The sequence below is a fragment of the Sarcophilus harrisii genome, chromosome 4 (genome assembly GCF_902635505.1).
Source record: "Sarcophilus harrisii chromosome 4, mSarHar1.11, whole genome shotgun sequence".
Lineage (NCBI taxonomy): Eukaryota > Metazoa > Chordata > Mammalia > Dasyuromorphia > Dasyuridae > Sarcophilus > Sarcophilus harrisii.
The window spans coordinates 189,127,357-189,152,381 of record NC_045429.1 but is presented as its reverse complement, the minus strand read 5'-3'; the positions used below and the strand labels follow the sequence as shown (position 1 = coordinate 189,152,381).

The window sequence follows — 25,025 nt, the reverse complement described above, 5'->3', positions numbered from 1 at the left end:
TCAAAAAAAAAATCAGACTGGCTAAATAAAGGTTTATCAATTTCATTTTTTCAAATTTAATTTTATTTTCAGTTTCATCTCCCCGACTGAGAAAGCAAGAAATATAATCTATATTACACATAAAAAAGTTATACATCTGCATTAGCCACATTATTCATTTCAAAGAACCAGTTTTTAATTTTATTAGTTCTGTAATCCTTTTGGTTTCTAATTTAATGATTTCTTCTCTAATATTAAAAATTTTCTCTTTTATACTTAAACAAGATTTATATGTTGAATTTTAAATGTTTTAAAGTGAACATTCAGTTAAGTATTCCTTTTTCTAACTTGTTAATATATATTCTTAGGTACATTATTTTTTCCTGAGGATTACTATAGCATCCTAGAAATTTTAGCGTACTGTCTAATCATTATTATTCACATAATTACTGTTTCTATGATTTGTTTTTTGACCCATTCATTTAAGATTTCATTAATCCTCCACTGCAGGTTTATGTCTTTTGTTAGTACTCCCTGAACTAATGAATCATTTTTACTGTGTGATGTCTGGAAAAGATATGTATAGTATTTTTAACTTTTCACATTTATTTTTAATTTCTCTGTGCTGGTGTATTTTTATTGAAATGCCATGTGGCACCAAAAATAGGTATGATCTTTACTGGTCTCATTTAGAAGGCCCTATAAACCTTTTATTTCTAATTTTCTGACAGTTTGTTCAATTTTCTATGTTCCCTTTTATTGATTATTCTGTTAGATAATCTATGGCTAACCCTGGCAGAGGAAAATTAAAGTCTCCTATTGTCGTGTTACTATTTATATTTTTGCAATTCAGTAAATTTCTTTATGAGTTTAGATCCTATGTATTTTGAATATATAATTTTAATATTGGTGTTGGTTTCTTGGTTATCCTTAATTGTTTATATTGTTAATTTTCACTTTGTGTAAAAAGCATGACTGCATCTCCTTTTTGGAAATTCACCTGATGCACAGCAAATTTTGTTCTAGTCATTCTCTTTCATTCTATTCATATCTTTTCTTTTTACATGTAAACAAAATATTTTAGCGTTTTCTTCATTGTCCTTTGCAGGCTGAATCTTTATTTAGGCTCTTTTGGCTTCCTTATTAAAGCTACTGATTTACATTAAACTATCCTAGAAAATTGTGATATCTAGTATCCAAATTCATTACCTCACTTTTTATATGGCTGTAACCCTAGGTTTAGGAAGATTATGGTATTGGAGCACAAGTCCTAGCAGATTCAATTGTACTAGAAAGATTTAGACTATGGTTCTGGTGATATACTGCGTTCTGCTTTCCCAAGATCATCATCATTAGTCTGGCCACTATGTGATAAATTCTTTGGCCATGACATCTCCTAAAGAAAAATACAAAATGGTCCTTAAGCTTAGCTGGTTATTCCCACTTCTGCAGTGGCAATGACAGAAAAGGAGGCAGAGGCTACTAAGAATCACATAGGCTTTACAAGGTCATTTATACATATTAATTAAAGAATCAAGACAGATATATTTAAACATTCTTAATATAAATGATTGAAAAAACAAGGGATCTCTAATCCTATTGCTCTAGATGTTAGGGATAGAGGAGGGATACAATGAATGAGGGAGAAGATTTCTTTAACACTATGAAGATATTAATTAAATACTGTCTGTCACTGCTTGCCCTCAACATGTGCCTGATCAATCCATATTCTCCTTCTAGCATATATTTCGCTAACATCTTTCATTCCTATTCTTTGAAACTGCTCGTTGGTTGTATGTTGCATTCTGATTACAACTAACCTCTTCTTTGATAGTGATAGTAATTTTCAATTCTTTGGAGTCTGCTGAGTTTAATATATCATAGTCATACAACACTGGTAGAATGGTTTTAAAAAGTATGAACATGAATTTAGAAGAATTGAGCTTATTTAAGGAATGTTACAATTTCCTGAAGCAATCAAGTCTTTTTTCCCTCCTATTTAATTCTAAGTTCAAATCATTGTCCATTTGTGCTAAGATATATAAGCTTTGAGGCAAAAATTACCAAACATCACAAAAAATGACTAGTAGAGAATAAGTAGTACTGTCTCATGAAATAATAAAAAGGGAAAGGGTAAATACATTTATAGAAAACTTGGTAAGACAAGCAATCAAGCCAAATCACACAAAAGGTAATTAAAGATAGAATCGGAATAATGATAGAACTAAAAAACGTAAAGAGATCTGTCAAAACTTTTAAAAGACTATTTTCTTCAATACTGAAATTGAAGGCACTGCATTTTGACTCTAATGTACTAAAGAAATAATACTAAAGAAAACAAAATCAAGAACAACAGATGACTAAATATACTCTGAAATCTTTGTTGGAAGTGACAATTTCAAGGGTTTTACTTTACTTATCTAAAATAGGGAAATGATTAAAAAATAATGCATATCATAACTACCCAAGAAAGATCACTGAGAAAATTTCAAGTACATATGCCTACTTTCCTATTTCTTCAAAATTTTTGTAAGAAGATTTCAATAAAATAATCTACACAAAACTGAAGACATCTCTGATGAAGGTCAGGCTTTTGCAAAGGCTATCCTTTAGCAGACCACATCATTATATTATATACTGCTGACAGAAAAGTTCAGAAAATACAAGGTTCCACTTAGGCTGTTTTTGTTGATTATATAAAAGCATTTGGTTAGAGGTTCTCCTTTAACAAATGTTTCCCAAGCATATGTGAAAATTATGAAACATTACTTTAAAAATGCAACAATGGAGAACTTTGATGACCCTTTGATTATTGATAAAGCAGGGCATAAAATATGTTCACCATAGGTCTTTGTAAATATTATAAAGGATGCATAGCAAAGAATATAAATGGAGAAGGAATGAAGTCCTTCAAATGTTCTTATTAATAGACAATTAGTAGATGCTGATAAACATTAAAGACAAACTGTATTGTTTCCTAAGTGAGATCAATGATTTCTGAATAAACTGATCTTACTACCCATACAGGGGGAAAAAAGGGTAGATGAAGAATGTCCAGTCTATAATATGCAGTTGTTTGGATTGTACAGAGCTGATCCATTAGTGCATATATTTTGGGCAAACATAGATGGACAATGCACTGATCCTAAAACTAAAGAGAAATACAATAGGTTAGATTACACTTGGGAAAGAGTATTTTTTTTAAATGATTTCAAACTTTAATATAGAACATCTTTTTAATATCAGCATCCTTTTCCAGGGATATTACATGGCTGTGAGTCATGTAATTATCAGTCTCCAAAGATTTAAAGTTAATCAAAGCACAATAGAGAAAACATATAGTGAGTTTGGATAGGTAACAACAAAATCAGCATAGGATATATGATAAAGAGAGTCCAAGGAGCCAGTGTGCTTCATTCATACCCATATAATGTTGAAAGACCCAAAGATACCTGCAGTACTTTGGATAGACAGCACATCTTCTTCATTATAAGAAAACATGAAGAAGAGACATATGATGAGAGAAAGCATGGACAGAAAGGTTACAATTTATATCATGAGAAGGAATAACTACATCAATAAGGTTACAGATTGTATTTTCTTAGAATTTTATTCTTGATGAAAACACAAAATTGAATATTAGAAAAAATTTTAAAAAACATGAGAAAGTATCGCTTCAGAAAATATTTTAAAAATTACAAGCCTATGTTTAAAATGTGAAGAAGGAAGTAAATCAAAGACTATTTCTATTCTATTGAGAAAATATATTTTACAAAAAATAAAAATAGTACAAATGTGGCTTTTTTGGTAATATTGTAACTAATAAATTCATGCTATAGAATTTCTATTTCATCAAATATAATGTGAAAATATTAATTGTAAGTCAATGAGTAATTGTAAGATGATGCATGAATCCTGGGATGCCATTCTGGCTAGGTTTAAGGCTAGAATTAGTTAGTTCTGTACACTAGCCCAACCTTTTTAATCCCCAGTTTTTCTATACATAAAATAGAAAGAATAAATCTTGTACTACCTACCTCAAACTTACTGTGATAAAATTCTTTCATAATTTACAAAAACTAAATAAATATTGTGGTATTATTGTTTTTCTCCTTTTTTTTTTTTTTTTTTGCATTAATTCTTTTAAGCAGCTAGATAAAAACTAAATCTAAGAATTTAAAGCTCCAAATCACAGAAGGATATTAGTAATAATCTGTTAATCAATGAAACCTTAAAGACCAAATATCATAGGTAAGTGGTTAAATAGATCTAAAAATTTCACTATTAGAAATTTATTTTCTAAAACATTTTTCTATAAGTGCTTAAAATTTCCAACAGCAAAGTAATATGGGAAAATTTTTCCTCTCTCTCCCCTCCTCAAAAAGTGATAAAAAAAATCTGAGGGTTATTAATAATAATGCAAGCCAAAATATATAGCTCTCTAAGAACTAGGTTTATTTTATATATCAAAGGGAAATGGGATCAAAGACAAAAGCTAGCAAATGAAAAGCTAATAGAAAGCAAGACATTCCAATAAGTATGGGAGTGCATTTTCATACTAAAAGCTCCTTTAATATATATGTTTTACATGCAATAGCATCTACTAGAAAAAAAGCTGATTACTTCAGTTTCAGCTGCTGTTTTACATATTCTCACCAATTATTCCCTGAGCCAGAAACACTTGTGATGAGTTGCTTGCTATCAAATATATCTTTCAATGGTCCCTGAAGGATTTCATTTACTACTCCTTCTTCCATGTCAATCAAGACTGCCTAAGAAAAAAGAATTAAAGTTTAATTAACATATTTTACTTCAAAATCATTATCCAATGAAATCAACACATTTAAATTGAAACAATTTTTTTTTCTTTCCAGATTTAATCAAAATGTTCCATTAAGAAAATTGTTTCAGAAACCCAATTTAAAAGGAAATGTACCTTTATTAAAAGGTAAAACTTACTTAAAAATTGGATTTTACTAGGTACTCTATTTTTTATCTTATTCCAAAAAAAAAAAAAAGGACATAAAGTCAACATACATTCACATTTTATTTTCCCCAAATCTACTATTTTACTAGAAAGATATAATGACCTTTGCTAATAATAAATAGGTCAAACCTAATTACAAATACAAAGAAATGGACTTTTTTTTGGGGGGGGGTAAACAATATTTTAATCCTCAAGTGATTCCATGACAACTACAAAGCTGTTAACGCTTTTGTTTATTTGTTATGAAGAAACTAAGTGATGTGGATGAGCTTTTTTTCTGTTAGTGAGACAAGATTCAAAAATTAAATAGTCATTAAATAGTCTCTCTTATACAGTGTATAAAAAGTTGAAATGTTGGGTGAGAAAACATTACTAATACAGAAATACATTTAATATATATAAATAAAACCTATATTAGACTGTTTGCTGTCTTGGAGAGGGAAAGGAGGGAGAAAAAAATTTGGAACTCAAAATCTTACAAAAGTAAATGTTGAAAACTACATGTAACTGGAAAAAGTAAAATATTATTAAATGAAAAAAATGTTGGGTGAAATTTGAAGTTTACATAAAATTTGTTCTTCAGCAGGCAAATATGATGTGAACAAAAAATATATATGCCAAAAAGCAGAAAGAGGTGTAAGAAAAAGACCATAAATGACTTGGAATAGGAAGAGCATAATATGAATTGGCATATGATAACTAGTCAGGGTATAAAGTTAGAGAGCATTTATTCCAGGCAAGAGACATAAAACTGTTGAATACTTGGAATGTATTAATATAAAAATAAAGCTAGAAATATATTATGGAGAGTCTTGAATGCCATATACAAGTATGAACTGTATTTGATATAAATAGGAAGTCACTGGAAATTTCTGAGTAGCATAACTATATTTATGAAGAAATTGCCTGTCAGTGTGAAGAATGAAAGAAAAAAGAGACAGCTTGTGAATATTATGTAATTAGATTCACATGAGGTAACTAATAAAATAGTACAACTAAGGGGTATATGAATGCTTAAACCAGAATAGTAACAGAACAGAGAATAGGACAGATAAGTACTATTAACTACTGACTAGATGTGAGATGAAAAAAAGCAGTAAAAGACAACACCAAAATTTCAAATATGGTTTAATGGTATACCATGAAAAGGACAGTAAAGTCAGGGGAGGGGCAGATTTGTCTAGAGATTAAGAAATTGAGTGTTATATATCTATCATTTTTTGATGAGAAAACTGGCCAATATGTCCTTACAGAGTTATCTGTTGTATCCAATCCCTCTCGGAGGAGCTATGAGAGATTATTAACACTAGCACACAGTAGAGTTTAATAAATAGTTGATGACTGATTAAAAAAAAAAAGCAGACTAAAGATCTGTATATGTTATATGTTATATGTATAGAGCTGCATATGCACCTGCACAGAAACAAAGATACACAACATTTGCAAAACATATAATAGGCATGGATGGGCATACAGGAATATAAAATATATACATAAGTAGTGGTAACTTACATTTTTATAGTGCTTTAAAGGTTTATTTTTCTTACAATTTTGTGAAGGTAGTTAGTACAAGTATTATCCACATTTTACAGATAATAAAATTGGAGTCTCAAAGAAGTTGACTTGCTCATAATCACCAAGTTAGCCTCTAAGTCTGAGGTAAAATATCTGTCTCTTGATTAAGTCCAGCACTCTTTCCACTATATAATACTTTCTCTAAATAGACAAAATAAAGTTGTCAACAGTCAGTGTGGTTAAACAAAAAACCTCTCCAGAAAGAGGAGCTCTACTATTTTAAAGATATAAAGATGTATCTTGTCCAAAGGTCAGGAAAGGTCAGAGCTAGGATTCAAACTCAGATTCTATGACTCCAAATTCTGCCCTCTTTCTGCTTTTACCATCTTATGAATGAGCATAAATCAGATTAAAGGTAAATCTGTCAAGATTCAGATTTGGCAAAACTGGGATAAAATGAGAACAATTTAAAGAAAAATCTCCCAGCCCAGATGGTACTTCTGGGGTATTTATTGTTTGTGCTTTGTTCTCGAAGAGGACCATGACATCAGGTGGGTGATGCCCAGTTATGCAAGTGAGTTGGATTTATTGGAGGTGGGCCATGGAAAATCACCAGTCTCACTTTCTCCTCCAGAGCCACCTGGATCCAGGGCAAGATACAGATAAAAATGAGTGCAGATGGCTCTGGATGCAGTGCGAGACTTAAACTCTTTAAGGTAAGGTCTTTAATGTTTGATTGGGGCAATGCCCATTCAGTGATTGAAGTTATAAAGTGAGGAAAAGAATGGCCTCTCTGATAAAAGAGAGAGAGAGAAGAGAGAAAGAGGGGGAGAGAGAGAGAGAGAGAGAGAGGGGGGGGGGAATAAATTGGTGATGGGACAAATTGGTAAAATAAGTGGGTTTAAGAACAAAGAAAAGGTGGGTGATGATGTAGAATCATTGTGGCTAAGGAGTACAGATTGAGTAAGTTATTAAGAGGCAATGAAAGGCAGCAAAAATTTTAACTATCTACATACAGTCCAAAAGAACATGGTTAAAATCTCAACAATTATGGAAAGTCAAAGAAATTGCACAGTTATTTCTAATGAGTCTATGATGCTTGGATTTCTTCTGCAAACTAGTGATTATTTTTCATGTCCTAAGTGTAGGAAATCCTTTCTCCAGGAGAAAATGAAGGGATTTGAAGAAAGTATCTTCACACATTATGTTATTAAGGAGTATAAGGTGTTTCTAAAGTGATGTTTTAATGGGGGGGGGAAAGTTTTCAATGGGGGATTTGAGGTAAACCAAAAGAAACCTGATTCTTGTGAAGGAGACTGGTGAGTAAAAACTAGTACAGAGAGGAGAAAGTGAAGAGGAAAAAAAAGTCAGCTATACCACTAGAGTTTAAAAATAGACAAGGCTCTTTCTAAAGAGATAATGGGATATTCTGAGAATATGCTATTTGTCATTTAGAGAACTGCATAATAGAATCATAGAAACTATCTAATATAATCATCCAGTAAGGTCAGAGGAATAAGAGAAAAGTAAGTAGGAGATGATGACACAGGGATCCTAAATGAAGCTATGCATCAACTCTGTAATAATATAGAGGTCTCTTATTGTTTTCCCAAGTTATATATCTGAGAAAAAAAAGAGAAACTCTCAAGACTTCATAAGGGATGACAACTATTAAATTCTGATGATTACTATAAGCACAACTGACACTGCCAGAAAGAATCTGAAAAACATTAACCAAAAGAACTGAAAGCCAGGGAACTATAGATTGTGTTTAACTGATTGTTGCTCACTGAAAGAAAGGGATGCAGAAGAAAAAACTGAGATATGAACAACAGTTGGCTAAAAAAGTGGTTTCTAAGAATGGGGTTTGAATTTCTAGAGCACAGCTTAAAATGAAATTGACATAGTCCTGGCCAGGAGATAGCTCAAGAGGCTCTGGAAATGCCCAACAATAAAATTCTAAAGACAAAAAGGGGAAACAACTATAACAAAAGAGGGGGGGGGAATGGGAACTGTCTGCAGAAACATAGAAATGCATAGGGAAAACACCAATAATCTTAGATTTTAAATAAGAAATGTAAAGAAAATAAGACTAGGTAGTTGAAGATGAATGCTAAATCTCAAAATGAACTGAGGATGGTAAAGAAGATAAAACATAGCTAGTTTTTGTTTTTGCTTTTTAAATCTATATTGAGACAATTGGAAAATAAAAAGTGAAATTGAATTGTTGCTTGAGGGTGTGTAAGGACAACTAGCAGAGTAAGGGCAGAACTGATGAATTCTTGAAATTATTCATTTCTATGGTTTCAGTCAAGACTGGCTTTTGCCATTCGGGAAAGGACAGAAAAATGATGATAGGGAGAAAACAGCATTATAAAAAGTTATAGTATAAGAAAACATTTACCTACCCCAGGTGCATCTAAGTCACCCAGCTCAGATAAATGACTTCTTGGGTGATGGCAGATATTACTGTAATCAGTGATAAGACCATGGAAGAGGTAATTCAAGATTGGAGAAGGGCAAATGCTTAATTACACACTTGATGTGAATTTTTAATAAGCTGACAGACAAGCAATCTAATTAGCACAGAGGGACATTCTAAGACCAACACTTCAACCTGAATCTGTGAGATGAAATTCCTAAATGAGTCTAATCCATGCTGATTTCCTTAAGTTTGTGCTGAGAAAAATCAGGTGTATGACAGCTTTTTTTTTTTTTTTTTTTTTTTTAAACAACAGGGATTGGAGAAGAAATCTTGGGGAACACAAAATACTGTTTAGAATTAGTAGTAATGAAAATTCACAGTATTGAATAAAATACTAATACTATGGCCTTGTGATCTTTTTATTGTACTGATATTATTAGGCAGTAGTGTAGAGTGGGAAAGAGTACTGGATAAGAATTGAATTTTAGTTGTGTGACCACAGACAACTTAAGGAAACTCTGAGTCTCATTTTTCTTATCTATAAAATTGATTAATATTACCTGTCCTAATCATTTCTTAATGATATTGGGAGAACTGTCTGAGATAATGTGAAAGGAAATTCAAATTCTGTGAAATAGTATTAAAATATAAGTTATAAGAAAGGCATAGTGAGCAGAGGGGCTGAATTGGAGTTGGGAAGGTCTGAGTTCAAATTCTTCTCCTTACCTAGTCTAGTTGTGGACCACAGAGAAGTTATTGCCCTCTTAACTCTCTCATGAATTCAATTTTATTAGAAAAGGGAGTTTCCATACTGAGATTACAAACCTATACAAAAGAAACTGCTGGATTCATTCTCCTTCCACGCAAAAAAGTGATTATTATTATGTAGTATTATGGTATTTCATCTATACTTGTGTTAGAAAAAGTAACCAGAACAACAAAATTACCTTAAAATATTACATACATTTGCTCTTAATATAAACTATTTTTATATCATTTTATCTGTCTGGAAATTTGTCACCATTAGTCAAGTTTAAAAAAATGTCTAAGGTGCAATATATAGCATTCATGCAAATTGGGTGTTTATAAATATTCTGTGTTTTACTGATTTAAACTGAACAGAAAAAATTTAATTTGGATAAAAATGATAGCAACAAAATTATTATCAAAACATATAAAGTAAAAATCTTAATGTATATCTTACTCGTGCTTTTAATGAGCAAATTTTTCCTTTGGAAATGTCTATACCATCACCAGCTCCTCTAAAAGATTAAGAAAAAGGAAAAAAGATTACTGGAAAAAAACAATAGTTAACAATATTGTAATATAATTTATTAAATTTCAATCTATTGAATGTATTCCTAGGAATATGAAATGTTAAATCATTTAGAGTAAATTAATCTGGATAAATAAAATGTATCTGAACTAAATATTCATTTTTACTTAAAATCTCTCTCTCTCTCTCTCTCTCTCTCTCTATATATATATATATACACACTTGATATAGGGGAAACATGAAGAATTACATGTCCAAAATTGAGATTTCATCACTGGGGAAAACTCTGGGTAAAGAAACTCTTCCCATCAGAAGAGATCAACAACTTAAAAACTTGTGTGCAACTTAAAAACTACAATCTCTGGTTGTCTGAGTCTTTGAGAAGTGAGAGCTTCATTAGGGTTTTACTCTAAATTGCTAAAAATATTTTTGTATAGGTTGGTCCTTTAATGACATTTTAAGAAATTCTAGTAATGAAATCACCAAGTCCTGGCATATGAGAAGTTTTGGGGACCAATACATTTTGCTGTTTTTGTACAAAGTATTTTGGTTTTACTCAATTCTTAGAGGTACATACAATGCATGATTTTGGGTAATGATCTTAAAATTCCACAAAAATTTCCACTGCTCTCACGTTCCTTTTTTTTGTTGACCATTTTGTGTTCTAGGTATTCTACCATGTTACTAAAAATAGAGCTGTACTACAGAATAGTTGTGACTTGGGTGAATATTACTTTCAGTGTGGAATAGGAAGAGAAGTTACTTTGCCTGCCTGATGACCCACAACAGGTATCTAGCCTAGAAACAATGTGTGTGACAAATCAATACCACCCTGGGAGTTGTGTTTTTTTTTTTTTTTTTTTGATTCAATCTCTAGAATGATTTACTTGATAAGAACTGATTGGTTTGGACTTTTTAGATATTCTTCTCTGGTCCTTACTATGTGCCTGGAACACAGTAGGTGCTTAATAAGTGTTTACTGATTGTGACTAACTGAACACAGTGCTTGTGTGTGTATGTACAAGTATTCTATGTTTAATAAATATCTGAAATGAAGTTATTGAACACATTTTACTTCAGCTAATTACTCTATCCCCAATATTTTTGATTTCTGGGTTTTGTTGGGGCACGCTTTAAATGGGAAGTATTCTATACTACTTAGGATAGAAGTTAGAACTAGGTAGTTAATCTTCCTTTATGTTTGTATTTTTTTTTTTTTTTTTAATCAAGAGAAGTAAGCAATGTGACTATTTGGGTAGGATAGGTTGCAAAAATGAGAGACAAGAGGGTTAGCACATCTGAAGATTTTTGTCTTAGTCACATTATATTCTTGGTCCACTTTTTTGTAAGCTTAACTATCAAATCTACATTAGTGCATTAAAGGATGGAAGGATGACTACAGGAATCACTTTGTGAACTCTTAAGAGTACATAGCTTTGAGATCACTTGAACTACATTCATGTACTATAAAACATGCTGTAATCCCAAAGGAGGGACAGATATCCACAAACTTATCATATATTCCAATGAACTTGAAATAAATAAAATACATTTTACCTAGTATCCACATTTCTAAAGAAGTTCTTCAGTGAATCATCATAAATTCCTTTCTAAAAATTGAAAAAAATCATGTAAGTACAACTATTTTATAAGTTCTATAATCCCACTCAAGAAGTCTTTCAAACTTTTAAATGACAATCAATCATTAGACGACAATAGTTTTTAGTAGGTATTGAATTCCTAAGGGAAAAAATGTCAAAAACATTCACACTTGTTTTCCACTTATAAATTTCAGATCAGTATTTTCTAAATTCAAAAAAAGAAGATCCTGGGCAGCTAGCTGGCAAAGCGGATAGAGAATCAGCTCTTAAGTCAGGAGGACCTGAGTTTAAATCAGATCTCAGTCATTTAACATTTCCCAGCTGTGTGAGCCTGAGCAAGTCACTTAACCCCAATTGTCCAAGATCCTGACTCCTCTTCCTAAAGGAGTAAGAGCCAGGAGTAAGAGTCTATCTGAAGTCAAACGCATAGGTTGTAGCAAAACGAACTAAAACAGAGGAATCAATATGCTTTGATGAACTATATCACCTGTACCCAAATGATGTACAGATAGAAAAAGAGAAAATGCTACATGTGACTTCCCAACTGCCAAGTTCAATAATCTTATTCCATTCTGTACCCTCGGATACTTAGACACAGTGGATAGAGTCAGGAAGACCTGAATTCAAATGCTGCCTCATATGCTTATTTGTTATGTAATTCAGGGTCAGTCCACTGTTTGCTTCAGTTTATTCAAATGAAAATGAGGATAATAATAGCACCTATCTTATAGGGTTGTTGTAAGGATCAAATGATTTAACTGTAAATGATATGATTTAGCACAATGCCTGCCTGATATATAGGAAACTCTATGTAAATGTTAATTATCGTTATTACTATTATTATCGTCATCCCATTTCTCTAAATTTAACATTATTGATCACAGTTTCCTTAAGAGTTTCTTGTGCCTTAGATTCAGTGACTTCACTTTTGGATTCTTTTCCTGCCAATGTCTTTATTTCTATCTCTGCCTTATTTTTTCATCTTGGCCACTAAATATAAACATTCAGTATGCCACAATCAACATTTATCAAGTATGTACTATGGAAATAAGTTCTTCCTCAATCTCCATCTGTTGAAATCCAACCCAAACTTCAAAAGACTCAAGTCAAATGTCATCCCCTGAAGCATTCCCTGATTCTTCCCACTCTAATTCTCATCTCTTTCTACCTGGAAAGAATTAGTTCCTTTTCAGACCTCAAATAATACTTTTTACTTACAAAGATGTATCAATAGGTTATAAAGAAAGATGTGTAAGACAATCCCTAAACTCAGGAGTTTACATTCTTAATGGGAAAAGGCAACATATAAAACATATAAAGCTGATAAAAGGAGCAGAGGGAAAGCAGCATGGTGTGGGGATGGCCACTGGCTCAGTTCCAGAAAAGATAAAATAAAAGCTCATTCACGAGAGCACTCAGTTTCAGAGCACAAGCCCAAGATTGGGAATATGGGAAATAGAGGGAGAGAGGACAGAGACAATGGCAAGATTCAGGATATTAGTAATATGTAGATGAAAAGGAAGTGGTGTGGTAGTCTAGTTCTGTTACCACATTTTCCTTTGTCCTCTAAATTGTCGATTCTTAACTTTTTTCTACTAGTGACCCTTTTTCCACATGAGAAGTTTTGTATGACTCCTGGATATATAGGTATATAAAATAAGTATACAAATCAAACATTTACTGATAATTTAATTTTAATTTCAAGACTTCCATATTCAATTATGTGACTCCACATGGGGTCATGACCCACGGTTTAAAAAGGTTTGCTCCAAAATCATAGCTACATGTCTATGCCTTGAAAGCAGGGCATGTTTCAGATCCTTGTTTGTATCCTGTGCTTAGCATGTTACCTTGTGCTTTATAACTGTTCCTTAGGTCACAGATGGAGAGCCCACACCATACTGCTTTCCCTCTGCCCTCCTTTTCAGTTCTCATCTTCTTTCATTAAGAATGTAAGCTCTAAAGGCAGAAATTGTCTTACATCTTTACATTTGTATCCCTAGCACTTTCCATAGTGCCTGGCCCATGATAAATAACCTCTTTATGTCTTTCAAGAAGACTTACAATCTAATCTACATTTTATAATGAGGATAATGAGGGTAAGCAAAGTCAGACAATCAGTAAGCAGTGTATGTGGGACTCAGAAGGCAGGCTCATTCTAAGTTCAATCCTCCTTTCTTCTGTACCACACTGGCTATCTCTGGTACTACCAGCTGAATGTATGTGGATTTTTCTTTCTAGAGCAAAGATTTTATTTATTTATTTATTTATTTATTTTATTTTATTTTATTTTTTATTTTTTTTGTTAAATAACATGGACATTTAATGATAAATTGCATTTATATAATACTTTAAAGCAGGGTGCTTTACACATATTAGCTCAATTGATTCTTTTTTTTTTTAAATTTAATAGCCTTTTATTTACAGGATATATGCATGGGTAACTTTACAGCATTAACAATTGCCAAACCTCTTGTTCCAATTTTTCACCTCTTACCCCCCCCACCCCCTCCCCTAGATGGCAGAATGACCAGTAGATGTTAAATATATTAAAATATAAATTAGATACACAATAAGTATACATGACCAAAACGTTATTTTGCTGTACAAAAAGAATCAGACTCTGAAATATTGTACAATTAGCTTGTGAAGGAAATCAAAAATGCAGGTGTGCATAAATATAGGGATTGGGAATTCAATGTAATGGTTTTTAGTCATCTCCCAGAGTTCTTTTTCTGGGCATAGCTGGTTCAGTTCATTACTGCTCCATTGGAAATGATTTGGTTGATCTCGTTAGAGCAAAGATTTTAATATCTTTTTGTGTTGCATGGGGGCAAAATCTATGGATTACTTCTCCAAATAATGTTTTACATTCATAAAATAAAATACACAGGACTACACAGAAACCAAAGGTTACGAGAGATGTAATTTTTTCTTTCATTCAAGTTCAAAGACCTCTTTGAAATCTATCCCCAAGTTAAGAATCTGTATTCTAACATTATCAAGACACACACACATATATGTATGTATATGTATACACATATACACACACACACAATTTGTTTGATGTTGGATCTTAAATAGATACTTAGTTCCTTTACTTGAGATCCTCAGATTTAAGGGAAAGAATCCTGGCTTCAAAGTCGGAAGAAATCTGGATTCTAACCTGTCTTCTGACATTTAACTTGTTATGTTACTAAGATGAGGTGCTGGGTATCTAGATGTTCGTGGACAGAGAGCCTGAATTACTGTAAACAGTATGGACATCTAAGCTCCTCTCCAGAAGCAAACCAGGAGGATCACTGTTAGGATTAAAAGTGAATTTTTTTTTTTTTTTTAAATTCTGATTTGGTCTTTTGTTCAAGAGGATCTTTATTACAGTCTCACCCCAAGAAGAGGTGTCTGGTAGAATTCCTAGTTGAATTCTTTGCATGGACCAAACCATCATAACTCCAAGTTATGAATCTAATCAGAAAGCTGTGTTAGATTTAGACCAGCAGCTAGCCATTCTAGACTAGCAGGTGGCTCCTGTAATAAATGGTGCCCAACGTGGGGCACAAGAAACACGAAAAATAAAGCAACAGTGCTCAAGAGCTGTTTGTGAGTAGGATTCTCCCAGAAGAGTTCCTTCAGCAACCCATGAGGAAGGAAAGGGAAAAGAGACCCAGTAAGACTTTTTCAATCTTTGAGATTAAAATGGGCCGGGCCAGGAAACCGATGAAGGACTGATGAAAAATGCCTACCTTTGACTACAATCTTCTCCATTTGTCAGAAAGTTTGCCTCTATGATATCTCACAGCATTCAATACCTGCTATATAGCATCTTACCCTGCAACCATCCAGAGAAATAGGACGGAAAAGACTTTGATAGTGTTGTTCGCATCCCTCAACATGCAGACTCAGACAGCCACTTCACAATACTGGACATGCTGGGGGGGGGGGGGAGAATAATCGGGTTCCCATAAAACAAAAAATGGGGAATTGTTAAGGACCATGCCTAAGTGAGAAAGGGCAGCTCAATTCTCCAAAAGCCCCCACAGCTGTGAATCAACATATTTGAAGGAATTGCAAATCAGCCTTTATTGACTCAGATGTTGCTTGTGGATTGAGAATGAAATAAATTGGAGGGAAGAGGAGAGAGGTCAGACTCCTTGTATCATTATCTTCACATGAAGAGATCTATTTTGCTGAACAAGATTAGAACCCCAGAAGCTACTAGCAGGTGGCTCCCATAACAATCAATCAATGATATAGTCACCTTTTTCCTACCCCCAACTCCTTTTTTGGGGATAATCTACTTGCTAAGAGTCCTAATAGCTAAACTTTAGGAATTTAGCTTGACAAGTCAATGGTGTAATCTACTTGCAATCCATGGTGTCTTCCCCTTAACGGCAGTTAAGGCCCTTTTAAAATTGCTAAACCGCTTTCCTTAATAACAAACCATTATGGATTTTGCCAGCTCTTAGCAGCATAATAAAATCTTTGCTCTTTGACTTGGAGAAAATCTAAACCTACAAATTCTTATAAGACACCTTACAAAACTGGCAGATAACCCAATATACTTTTGAGAGTGATAAATTTTCCTGATGCCACGCTCAGCACTTTCTCCTTGTGCCATTTAGCGGAAAGCTAAATGTGACTATGGGTTAGTTACTTTCCCTTAGGTTTGCCAGAGATGTAGGGAACCTTCAGAAGCCAAAGTATAGTCCAGCCTCCTCATTTTACAAAGGAGGAGACGGAAGCCTAAGGGATTTAAAAATGACTTGCCCAGGACCACACAGGTAGTAAGTTATCAAAAGCAGGATATGAACCAAATCATTTCCAGTGGAGCAGTAATGAACTGAACCAACTACTCCCAGAGAAAGAACTCTGGGTGATGACTAAAAACCATTACATTGAATTCCCAATCCCTATATTTATGCACACCTGCATTTTTTATTTCCTTCACAGGCTAATTGTACAATATTTCAGAGTCTGATTCTTTTTGTACAGCAAAATAACGTTTTGGTCATGTATACTTATTGTGTATCTAATTTATATTTTAATGTATTTAACATCTACTGGTCATCCTGCCATCTAGGGGAGGGGGTGGGGGGGTAAGAGGTGAAAAATTGGAACAAGAGGTTTGGCAATTGTTAATGCTGTAAAGTTACCCATGCATATATCCTGTAAATAAAAGGCTATTTAAAAAAAAAAAAAAAAGCAGGATATGAACTAGGCTCTTCGACTTCAAACAGGTAAAATACCACATCTCAGAAACTTATGTTAACAATCAAATTAGATGTAAATGCTCTTTTTAAGACACAAATTACCATATAAATGTTAATAATTAATATTACTAGAAGGCTTCTCCAACCTCTTAATCCTAATGTCTTTCCTGTTAATTATTTCTTATTTATTTTGATTACAATTTGCTTTGCATATCTTTGAACGTGGTCTCTGCCATTAGACTAGAAAGAGAACATGTCTTTTGCCTCTTTTTATGTCCCCAGACTTAGCACATCTTAGACACTTGATTGATTATTTAGTTATTTTAGAGCGCTTGCTCAGAGGGGTGCAGAAAAGCAGCAGCGACTGCTGACTTTCTAGACAAGATAATAGAGCGGGATGAAGGTGGGAATGTGAAGGTGAAAAAGGGGGGAGAGCAAGATGAAGGGAGCAGGAAGACAGAGGAAAGAGATGGGAACTTGAGCAGAGGAAGGGGAGGTGGGACCGAAAATGGGGCCGGAAAAGAGAGCAGGGAGAGAAAAGATTAATGGAAGAGGGGGAGGAGCTAGGAGATGGGGGAGGAGCTGGGAGATGGGGGAGGAGCTGGGAGATGGGGGAGGGTGTAGGGGCGGAGATGAAAGATGGAGAAGGGAACAAGGTGAGGGGGAAAGATGGAGCTAGAAAGCAAGGAGGAGGAGGAAGAGGAAATGAAAGGAGATGGGGGAAGGGACGGGAACAAGGTGGGGACGGAAGGAGGCAGGGGCTCGGCGGGATGCGCAGAGCGAGCTGTCACTTACCCTGTTGACAGCCGCGTGTTCCCTCAGGGCCAGGTCCCAGAAGCAGCAGCCCACCTGGTTCCCACACTGCCCGACTGCAGCCCGCAGGCGCACAAAGAAAGAGAGCAGGACGTTAGTGCGAGCGCACAGTTAGGGTTTTCTGCCCCGGCCCCCGAAGCCGCTCACCTTGCACTATGACAGACTGGGCCATGCTGCAGCTCCTGCAGCCGCGGCGGTTCGCGCCAACAAAGGACGCTCGCGGGCTGCGGGGAACGCCTGGGAGACAGTTCAACAGTTGGCAAACGAATTTACCTTCGAGGGCCCCGCTCGCGCCTGCGCCTCGCGCCTGCGCACACTGGCGCCGGCCGGGGAGGGTGGGGGTAGGGGCGGAGCAACGGACAGCTCCTCCAAGGCGCTTGCGTTTTATAGGTTGCCATAGCGACCAGGAACGCGATCCTCAGCCTGGCTTCCAATCTGGGTGCCCTCAACGCCTTAGGTCGGAGTATCTGAGGTTTCCGGAGCCCGCACCAGCGGGTAATTCAGGGTTTTTAATTTGGTTGACAAGCGTCCTTCATCCGCTCCTCCTAGTCCCCAGTCTCCAATCCTTCTTGGGCGGCGGGGAAGGGGGCTCACTCCCTTCTCCGAACGAACGAGCATCTTGAGTCTTTAACCAGCCCCATTGGACAAAAACATCGACCAACTGCGCCCCCTAGCGTCTGGGGGTGGGTGGGTGGGCGGACAGCGAGGCCGGGTGACTGGTACCAGAGATTCGCGGAAAGAATAGCTAAAGCCAATCCTTGGTTGGGGGGCGGGGTGGGATGCTCACTGAGCTCGCGGGCGGGGGCGGGGCGGGGGGAGAGTCTTGCCCTGGCGTTTGTTTGGGAGTTGTAGCGGTACTCTTGTGGGAGGCGGCTGCTCTCTGGGGTGTAAACCCATGAAACAACATGGGAGCTCGGGTTTAATCTAATAGGATGCCACCACCACCTCTCATCCCTCCAGGTAGGAACGATCAGTCGGTTTCCAAAAAATAAGTTACTGGGTCTATTTTGATGGCGACAACATCCTCATTCAAGAGTACCAGTAAAAGCCCAAGGCAGAAAATAACGACTAAATAGTATAGGAAAATCAGTCACACAAAGCAACATGGAACGGAAAACACTAAAGTTGAGAACTAATCCTCAGTTATCTTTACTGCTTTAAACTTCGGGTAAATTAACTCTCTTTGGGAGCATCTCCCCATCTCTAAAATGTCGTTAATATTTTCCCAGCCGACTTCTTGGGTTATTGTAAAAGGGAATATAACTATGAAGTGCTACTCAAAAATAGGATGATGGTGATGATGGTCATCTTGAAAAATCCCTATTAAAAGTGATTCAGACAAATCTTTCCGTTAGACCCAGTGATTTTAATGGAGGCTTTTAGGAGCTGTCTTGTTATTTATTCCATATTTGTCATCTGAAGTCCAGCGGTCAAGAACTGCACTTAGAGGTTTAGAGCTCTACATGGATATTTTTGCAACTTAGAAAGTGTGCGTCGTCAAGATAGTTAAAATGGCTACGCACCTAGAAATTTGCTATAGTTTCCTTCTTAGGCTTAATGTGAATGAACATAATGGAATGGAAAAAAGTCCTAAAATGAGAACTAATCCTTAGTTCTGTTTACTGCTTTAAAACGAAATGACAAATTGAACCTATTTGAGAATATTTTCCCATCTATGTAACGAGGGGAATGCTTTCATTTCATTGAATTCTTCTCATAGTACTTGCTGAGATTTTGTATTGTGCAGAATTTGAAAATATCTTCAAAAAACTCCTCTAGAATACAAACATAAACATATGCTTGTTATATCTCCCAAACAATCTTTCTCCTTCCTCCCCCCTAAATTTTCTTCTTAAAAACAAACGAAAAACAAAAAACTTTTAAAAACATTACATCTCCCAGACATTCTTTCTCCTTCCTCCCTCCTAAATTTTCTTCTTAAAAACAAACGAAAAACAAAATAAACTTTTAAAAACAATCTCCTCCTGGAGTATTTCATGGTTTTGTTTTTGTTTTTGGTCCTATTGTAGTTTTCTTTACATTAATGTCGGAAAAGGATCATCTTTTTGTTATGATACAGTGTCCTAATATGTTTTTTATCTAGTATATAAATATAGGAAATTCACACAGTGTTTTGATATTGGTCCCAAACAGTTAAGTATCTGCTGCTCAAAAAAAAAAAGCCTATAAATGGTTCTCTATACTTATGAAGTGACCATTCTTCTTTTATTTTTGAACATTACTATCATAAGATGAGCAGTTTGAGAACTAATCTTCAGTTATCTTTACTGCTTTAAAACTATATGACTTTGGGTAAATTAACTCTCTTTGAGAGTATCTCTCCATCTGTAAAATGTCATTAATATTTTCCCACTGACTTCTTGGATTATTGTAAAAGGGAATATAACTATGAAGTGCTACTCAAAAATAGGATGATGGTGATGATGGTCATCTTGAAAAATCCCTATTAAAAGTGATTCAGACAAATCTTTCCGTTAGACCCAGTGATTTTAATGGAGGCTTTTAGGAGCTGTCTTGTTATTCCATATTTGTCATCTGAAGTCCAGCGGTCAAGAACTGCACTTAGATGTTTAGAGCTCTACATGGATATTTTTGCAACTTGGAAAGGGTGCTGTCAAGATAGTTAAAATGGCTATGCACCTAGAAATTTGCTGTAGTTTCCTTCTTAGGCTTAATGTGAATCAACATAATGGAATGGAAAAAAGTCCTAAAACGAGAACTAATCCTTAGTTCTGTTTACTGCTTTAAAACTAAATGACAAATTGAACCTATTTGAGAGTATTTTCCTATCTATAAAATGAGGGGAATGCTTTCATTTCATTGAATTCTTCTCATAGTACTTGCTGAGATTTTTGTATTGTGCAGAATTTGAAAATATCTTAAAAAAACTCCTCTAGAATACAAATATAAACATATGCATACACTTGTTATATTTGGGAGATATAACAAGTGTATGCATATAGCATACACTTGTTATATCTCCCAAACCATCTTTCTCCTCCCTCTCTCCCTCTCTCCCTAAATTTTCTTCTTAAAAACGAACAAAAAACAAAAAACTTTTAAAAACTATCTCCTCCTGGAGAATTTCATGGTTTTGTTTTTGGTCTTATTGTAGTTTTCTTTACATTAATGTCGGAAAAGGATCATCTTTTTGTTATGATACAGTGTCCTAATATGTTTTTTATCTAGTATATAAATATATGAAATTGACAGTGTTTTGATGTTGATCCCAAACAGTTAAGTATCTGCTGCTCAAAAAAAGCCTATAAATGCTTCTCTATATTTATGAAGTGACTATTCTCTTATTTTTGAACATTACTATCATAAGATGAGCAGCTACTCAACTTAGGTGACTAACTGAAAAAAGTGATTCAACCATTTTTTAAATTCTTCATTTATATGTCAATTATTCTAGATAACAAAAGGAGTGTTTTTTTTTTTTTTTTGGTTCACACTCAAAATAGGTTATTGTGATGGAATTTTTCAGCATTTTCAAATTGGGCTTTTGATTTTGTCTATTACTATTTTCATTAGTATCAGTTTTTTAGTTTTTTTTTAGCCAAATAAAATTATATTCATACAGTAAATAAAAACATATCTACTGATGATTTCCTATTATATTTTCACCTGTGGAAAACACACAGCATATAGCAGTCAATATTTCACATTTGTTTGAAAAGAAAAGGGAGATTAGAAGAGATTAAAGAGACTTCATTTTTCTACAATTTATTTTTTTTGGGGGGGGAATAAACAGTTTCTCACAGTTGAATGCAAATTGTTTCTGAATAGGGATTATTTTTTGTATTTTTATTCCCAGCATTCAGCCCTGTGACTGATCAAAAAAAATAACCTCAACTGTACTGATTTCATCAGTAGTTTTTTTTTTTTTTTGATCAGCCTTGTCATTTTTTATTTAAAAATTTTTAGAAGACATTCAGCAAATTTAGAATATTTTCAGGGTTAACAAGAAGGGTTATTTTACTGCAAAACTATGAGAACCACTGTGGAGATAGTTTATTCATTTGTAAAATGAGAAGTTTTGACTAGATGAACTCTCCTTCAAGATTGGTGCTGTATTTCCATTCTCTTCTTTGGCTGTGCTCAAAATGCCTATATTTGTAGTTCTTTGTTGCAGTAGAATGTTGTCTTTAAGGATCCTTGTAGGCAGTTCAGAAAACACAGTTTAAGTAATGATTCATATTTGATTATATCATCTTTTATTTGAAATTTTCAAAATCAGAATGGTTATGCTAAAATGCCGATTAATTGTTGCTAGCAGTTACTAAAGTGTGTAGATTGGTGTGATGATGGAATAAGGAGAAAGTGAAAATAAGATAATATCCTACTTCTATAAAAAGTTATTTTTATACTTTTAAGGATAATTTCATAGTTACACAAACCACTGAAAACGTTGTCCATAAATGTAGGGACTTAGTGTTTATGATGAATCAATGCATTAGCTAACAATGGCCTGCAGAGATCTCAATTTATCTGAACTATTATTACACAGTTAGTTAGGTGGCTTTCCCCCAGCCAACCAGACTTGTAGTTAACTTGCTCATAGATGTTTTAGCTACTAAGGCAAAAAGAAAGTGGAGGTAAGACTGAGCAACTTGAGTAAGATGAGTTTTCTATAATATATCACGTGAAAATAGAATAATAAGAACACAGAGCAATCGTAATGTGAAAATTTTGATTAAGATAATCTTTACTTGCATTTTATATTGGAAAGTTTAGTTCTCACTTGTGCTGAAACAATAGTTTGCTTTAGATGATTTAGATCTAAATGTACTTGAGTTTGGGGTGGGTTAATAAACATCTTTAAAATTAGTGATACTAAAAGAAGTGCCAAATTGACTTTTCTTATTTATACTATGTAAGTTGAAATTTTGTGTTTTACTGTTGATTTCATATGAGGGTATATTTTTGTGAGAAGTTTGGGGAATTGGAAGTGGGATAAGGAGATTATGATTGGGCCATTATGCAGGGAGAGGCCTGAGAAGAGCCAGAAAAACTGGGATATAAAGTCATGTTATGTATATCTGTGTTAATTGAAAAGATTCAGATCTGGAATGTAGATTTAGTCAGTAGCCCTGAATATTTGATAATGACCTTAATTATGTTTGACCCTTTCCTGTTAACACAATATTTGAGAAGCAAATAAGCAAAGGAAAAAACCCAAATCAAAATTTTTAAGGGTAGTTAGCTTTTTTTTTTTTTTTTTTTTTTTTAGCAAAACAGAAATCTTTTCAGTTTAATTCTCCCATCATGAATTCAGAATGAAAACTTCTATTCTTTAGCAGGTAGGAAACTATGTGAAAGAATTCTCTGATGTCATAATTTCTGGGTGTCACTGGCTCATTCGACCAGCCTTCCTTTGGCACATTCCATCCTCCTATGGAAGGAGAATAGAAGCATTTGATTTATTTAGCCTCTACAGGAATCAAACTTCACTTATTTTGGTAAGTGTATGTATCTTTGGCTTAGTTAGCCAAAACCATGTTTTACTCCCTTCAAAAAAGAATCTACCTTGAAAACTTTTCTTAAACTAAACCATGGGGAAAAAAAGGAAAAAAAAAACTTTTCACTGGGTGTGTAGCAATTTAAAGGACTTCCTAAAATCTTTGTGCAATTAAAAATTTTAAATTTTAATAATTTCAATTCATTATCATCACCATCATCAATAAAAAATATTAGGGCATGTGTTAGGTGCTAGGGATATACAAGTATAATAGAGTATTAAAATACTCTTGGACAAACAAAATATACACATAAAAAGATAAACAATAAAAGTGTGGTATATGTAAAGTGACAGATAATTGGCAGAGACAGTATTATAGGAATCAGAGGAGGGAGCAATCAGATATTAGAAATTTTTGAAGCTGGGCCTTGAGGGGAAACCTAGGCTTTAGATAATAGGTAGCAATTTTCAAGGAGTCATAATGGGAGTAATTTATAAATACCTTTTAAAGGCACATTGAATTACAGTTTATGTGAACTTAAGTTTTGTTAGTCTTAAGAGAGTTTACTCTCATCTATGATAGTGATTGCTTGTTATTGAAACTGAAGAATAAATGCAAACAACTGAGAAAAAGTTATAGATAAGAGTTATAGATCTATAAGAGGTATATATTCTATCATTCCTATAATAGAAATTATAAAAATTTAAAAGGGCAGAAGGCTACTATGTGTTTTTTCTTTAATTTCTAATTTAGGTTTTCAGTGAATTATGCCTTTTCGGTTTGGTACTCAGCCAAGGAGGTTTCCAGTGGAAGGAGGAGATTCTTCAATTGGTCCTGAACCTGGCCTGAGCTCCAGTACTGCATGGTATAGGAAAGAGACTCCACCAACCAGGTAAATTTACTGATTCTGCTAAGTATATTTGTGTTACAGTGCAAATTTTAACACTGGTTAATGCTATCTTAATATCTACACTAATTTTAAATGTTGACAGAACAAAGGAAAACTAAAAATTTAAACATCACTAAATTAGTAGTAGCTTTTTTGTTGCTTATTAGAGGCAGTGTTAAGAGAATCAATATATATGGAATATTCTCTGTTTTGGAACATTTCCCAGATATCCCACTCTTTATATGATAATGCTTTTGGAATGATTTTTGAAAGATACAAAATGCCTACCCATGAAAGGCACCTATCCATCCACATATATTTTATTGCCATTTGGTGAACAAAAGATGCCTTTTTAAATTAGAAGCTAAAAGTTTCTTTTGTTTTTACCAGTTTCATATGATTAAAATGGTAGCAATATAGTTTTTCTGGAATGAAAGTCTTGATTTTTGCCTCATCAGTTCTTCTGACATAGAATTATGAATGGCATTTAAAGAACTTAAAATTGATTTAAGAAAGGAGAATTATTAGTAAGATTTTTAGCACTTTAATATCATTTTCTGGTAGGCAATTAAACAAAGGTCATTTTCCCTGTTGTATAGGCAACTCCGAAGATGCCCTGGAAGTCACTGTCTGACAATCACTGATGTTCCTGTCAATCTTTATGCGACAATGAGAAAACCACCTGCTCAAAGCAGCAAGGAAATGCACCCCAAATAGCCGCTCCTTTGGTGAAGATCATCATAAGGCTTTTGTAGAGGTTTGACTAGGTCAAGGTAATGGGCCAGTATCATTTTATGATCTGGTAAACAAATAAAAGTGGTGACACCATTGGATGTTCACAACGGTT

General features: G+C 34.2%; 2 protein-coding genes across 18 annotated transcripts in view; one reads left to right on the top strand and one right to left on the bottom strand.

The window, feature by feature from the left end:
* TUBE1 (tubulin epsilon 1) overlaps positions 1-18,035 on the bottom strand; it is a 49,336-nt gene extending 31,301 nt beyond the window's left edge. For 2 of the 3 annotated variants that reach the window (XM_031964388.1, XM_003769369.4), the window contains exons 1-5: positions 17,954-18,035; positions 17,789-17,862; positions 11,740-11,792; positions 10,111-10,168; positions 4,636-4,751 (exon numbers count right to left, since the gene is read on the bottom strand). In XM_031964388.1, the coding sequence (XP_031820248.1) occupies positions 4,636-4,751; positions 10,111-10,168; positions 11,740-11,792; positions 17,789-17,862; positions 17,954-17,978 (326 nt within the window). In that variant the 5' untranslated portion in view covers positions 17,979-18,035. The other variant, XM_031964389.1, reaches the window with a different exon arrangement.
* Positions 17,942-25,025, top strand: FAM229B (family with sequence similarity 229 member B). 15 transcript variants are annotated; one of them, XR_004233633.1, is made up of 5 exons: positions 18,135-18,301; positions 18,767-18,974; positions 23,131-23,289; positions 24,043-24,181; positions 24,778-25,020. XR_004233633.1 is itself a non-coding variant. In XM_031964393.1 (4 exons), the coding sequence occupies exons 3-4, from the start codon at positions 24,057-24,059 to the stop codon at positions 24,893-24,895; spliced, it is 243 nt and encodes an 80-aa protein (XP_031820253.1). In that variant the 5' UTR covers positions 18,135-18,301; positions 18,767-18,974; positions 24,043-24,056; the 3' UTR covers positions 24,896-25,025. The 15 variants fall into 15 exon arrangements, 12 of the variants coding, with proteins under 12 accessions (XP_031820250.1, XP_031820253.1, XP_012404746.1 ...); XR_004233632.1 differs by having other exon boundaries at positions 23,128-23,289; XM_031964393.1 differs by lacking the exon at positions 23,131-23,289 and having other exon boundaries at positions 24,778-25,025.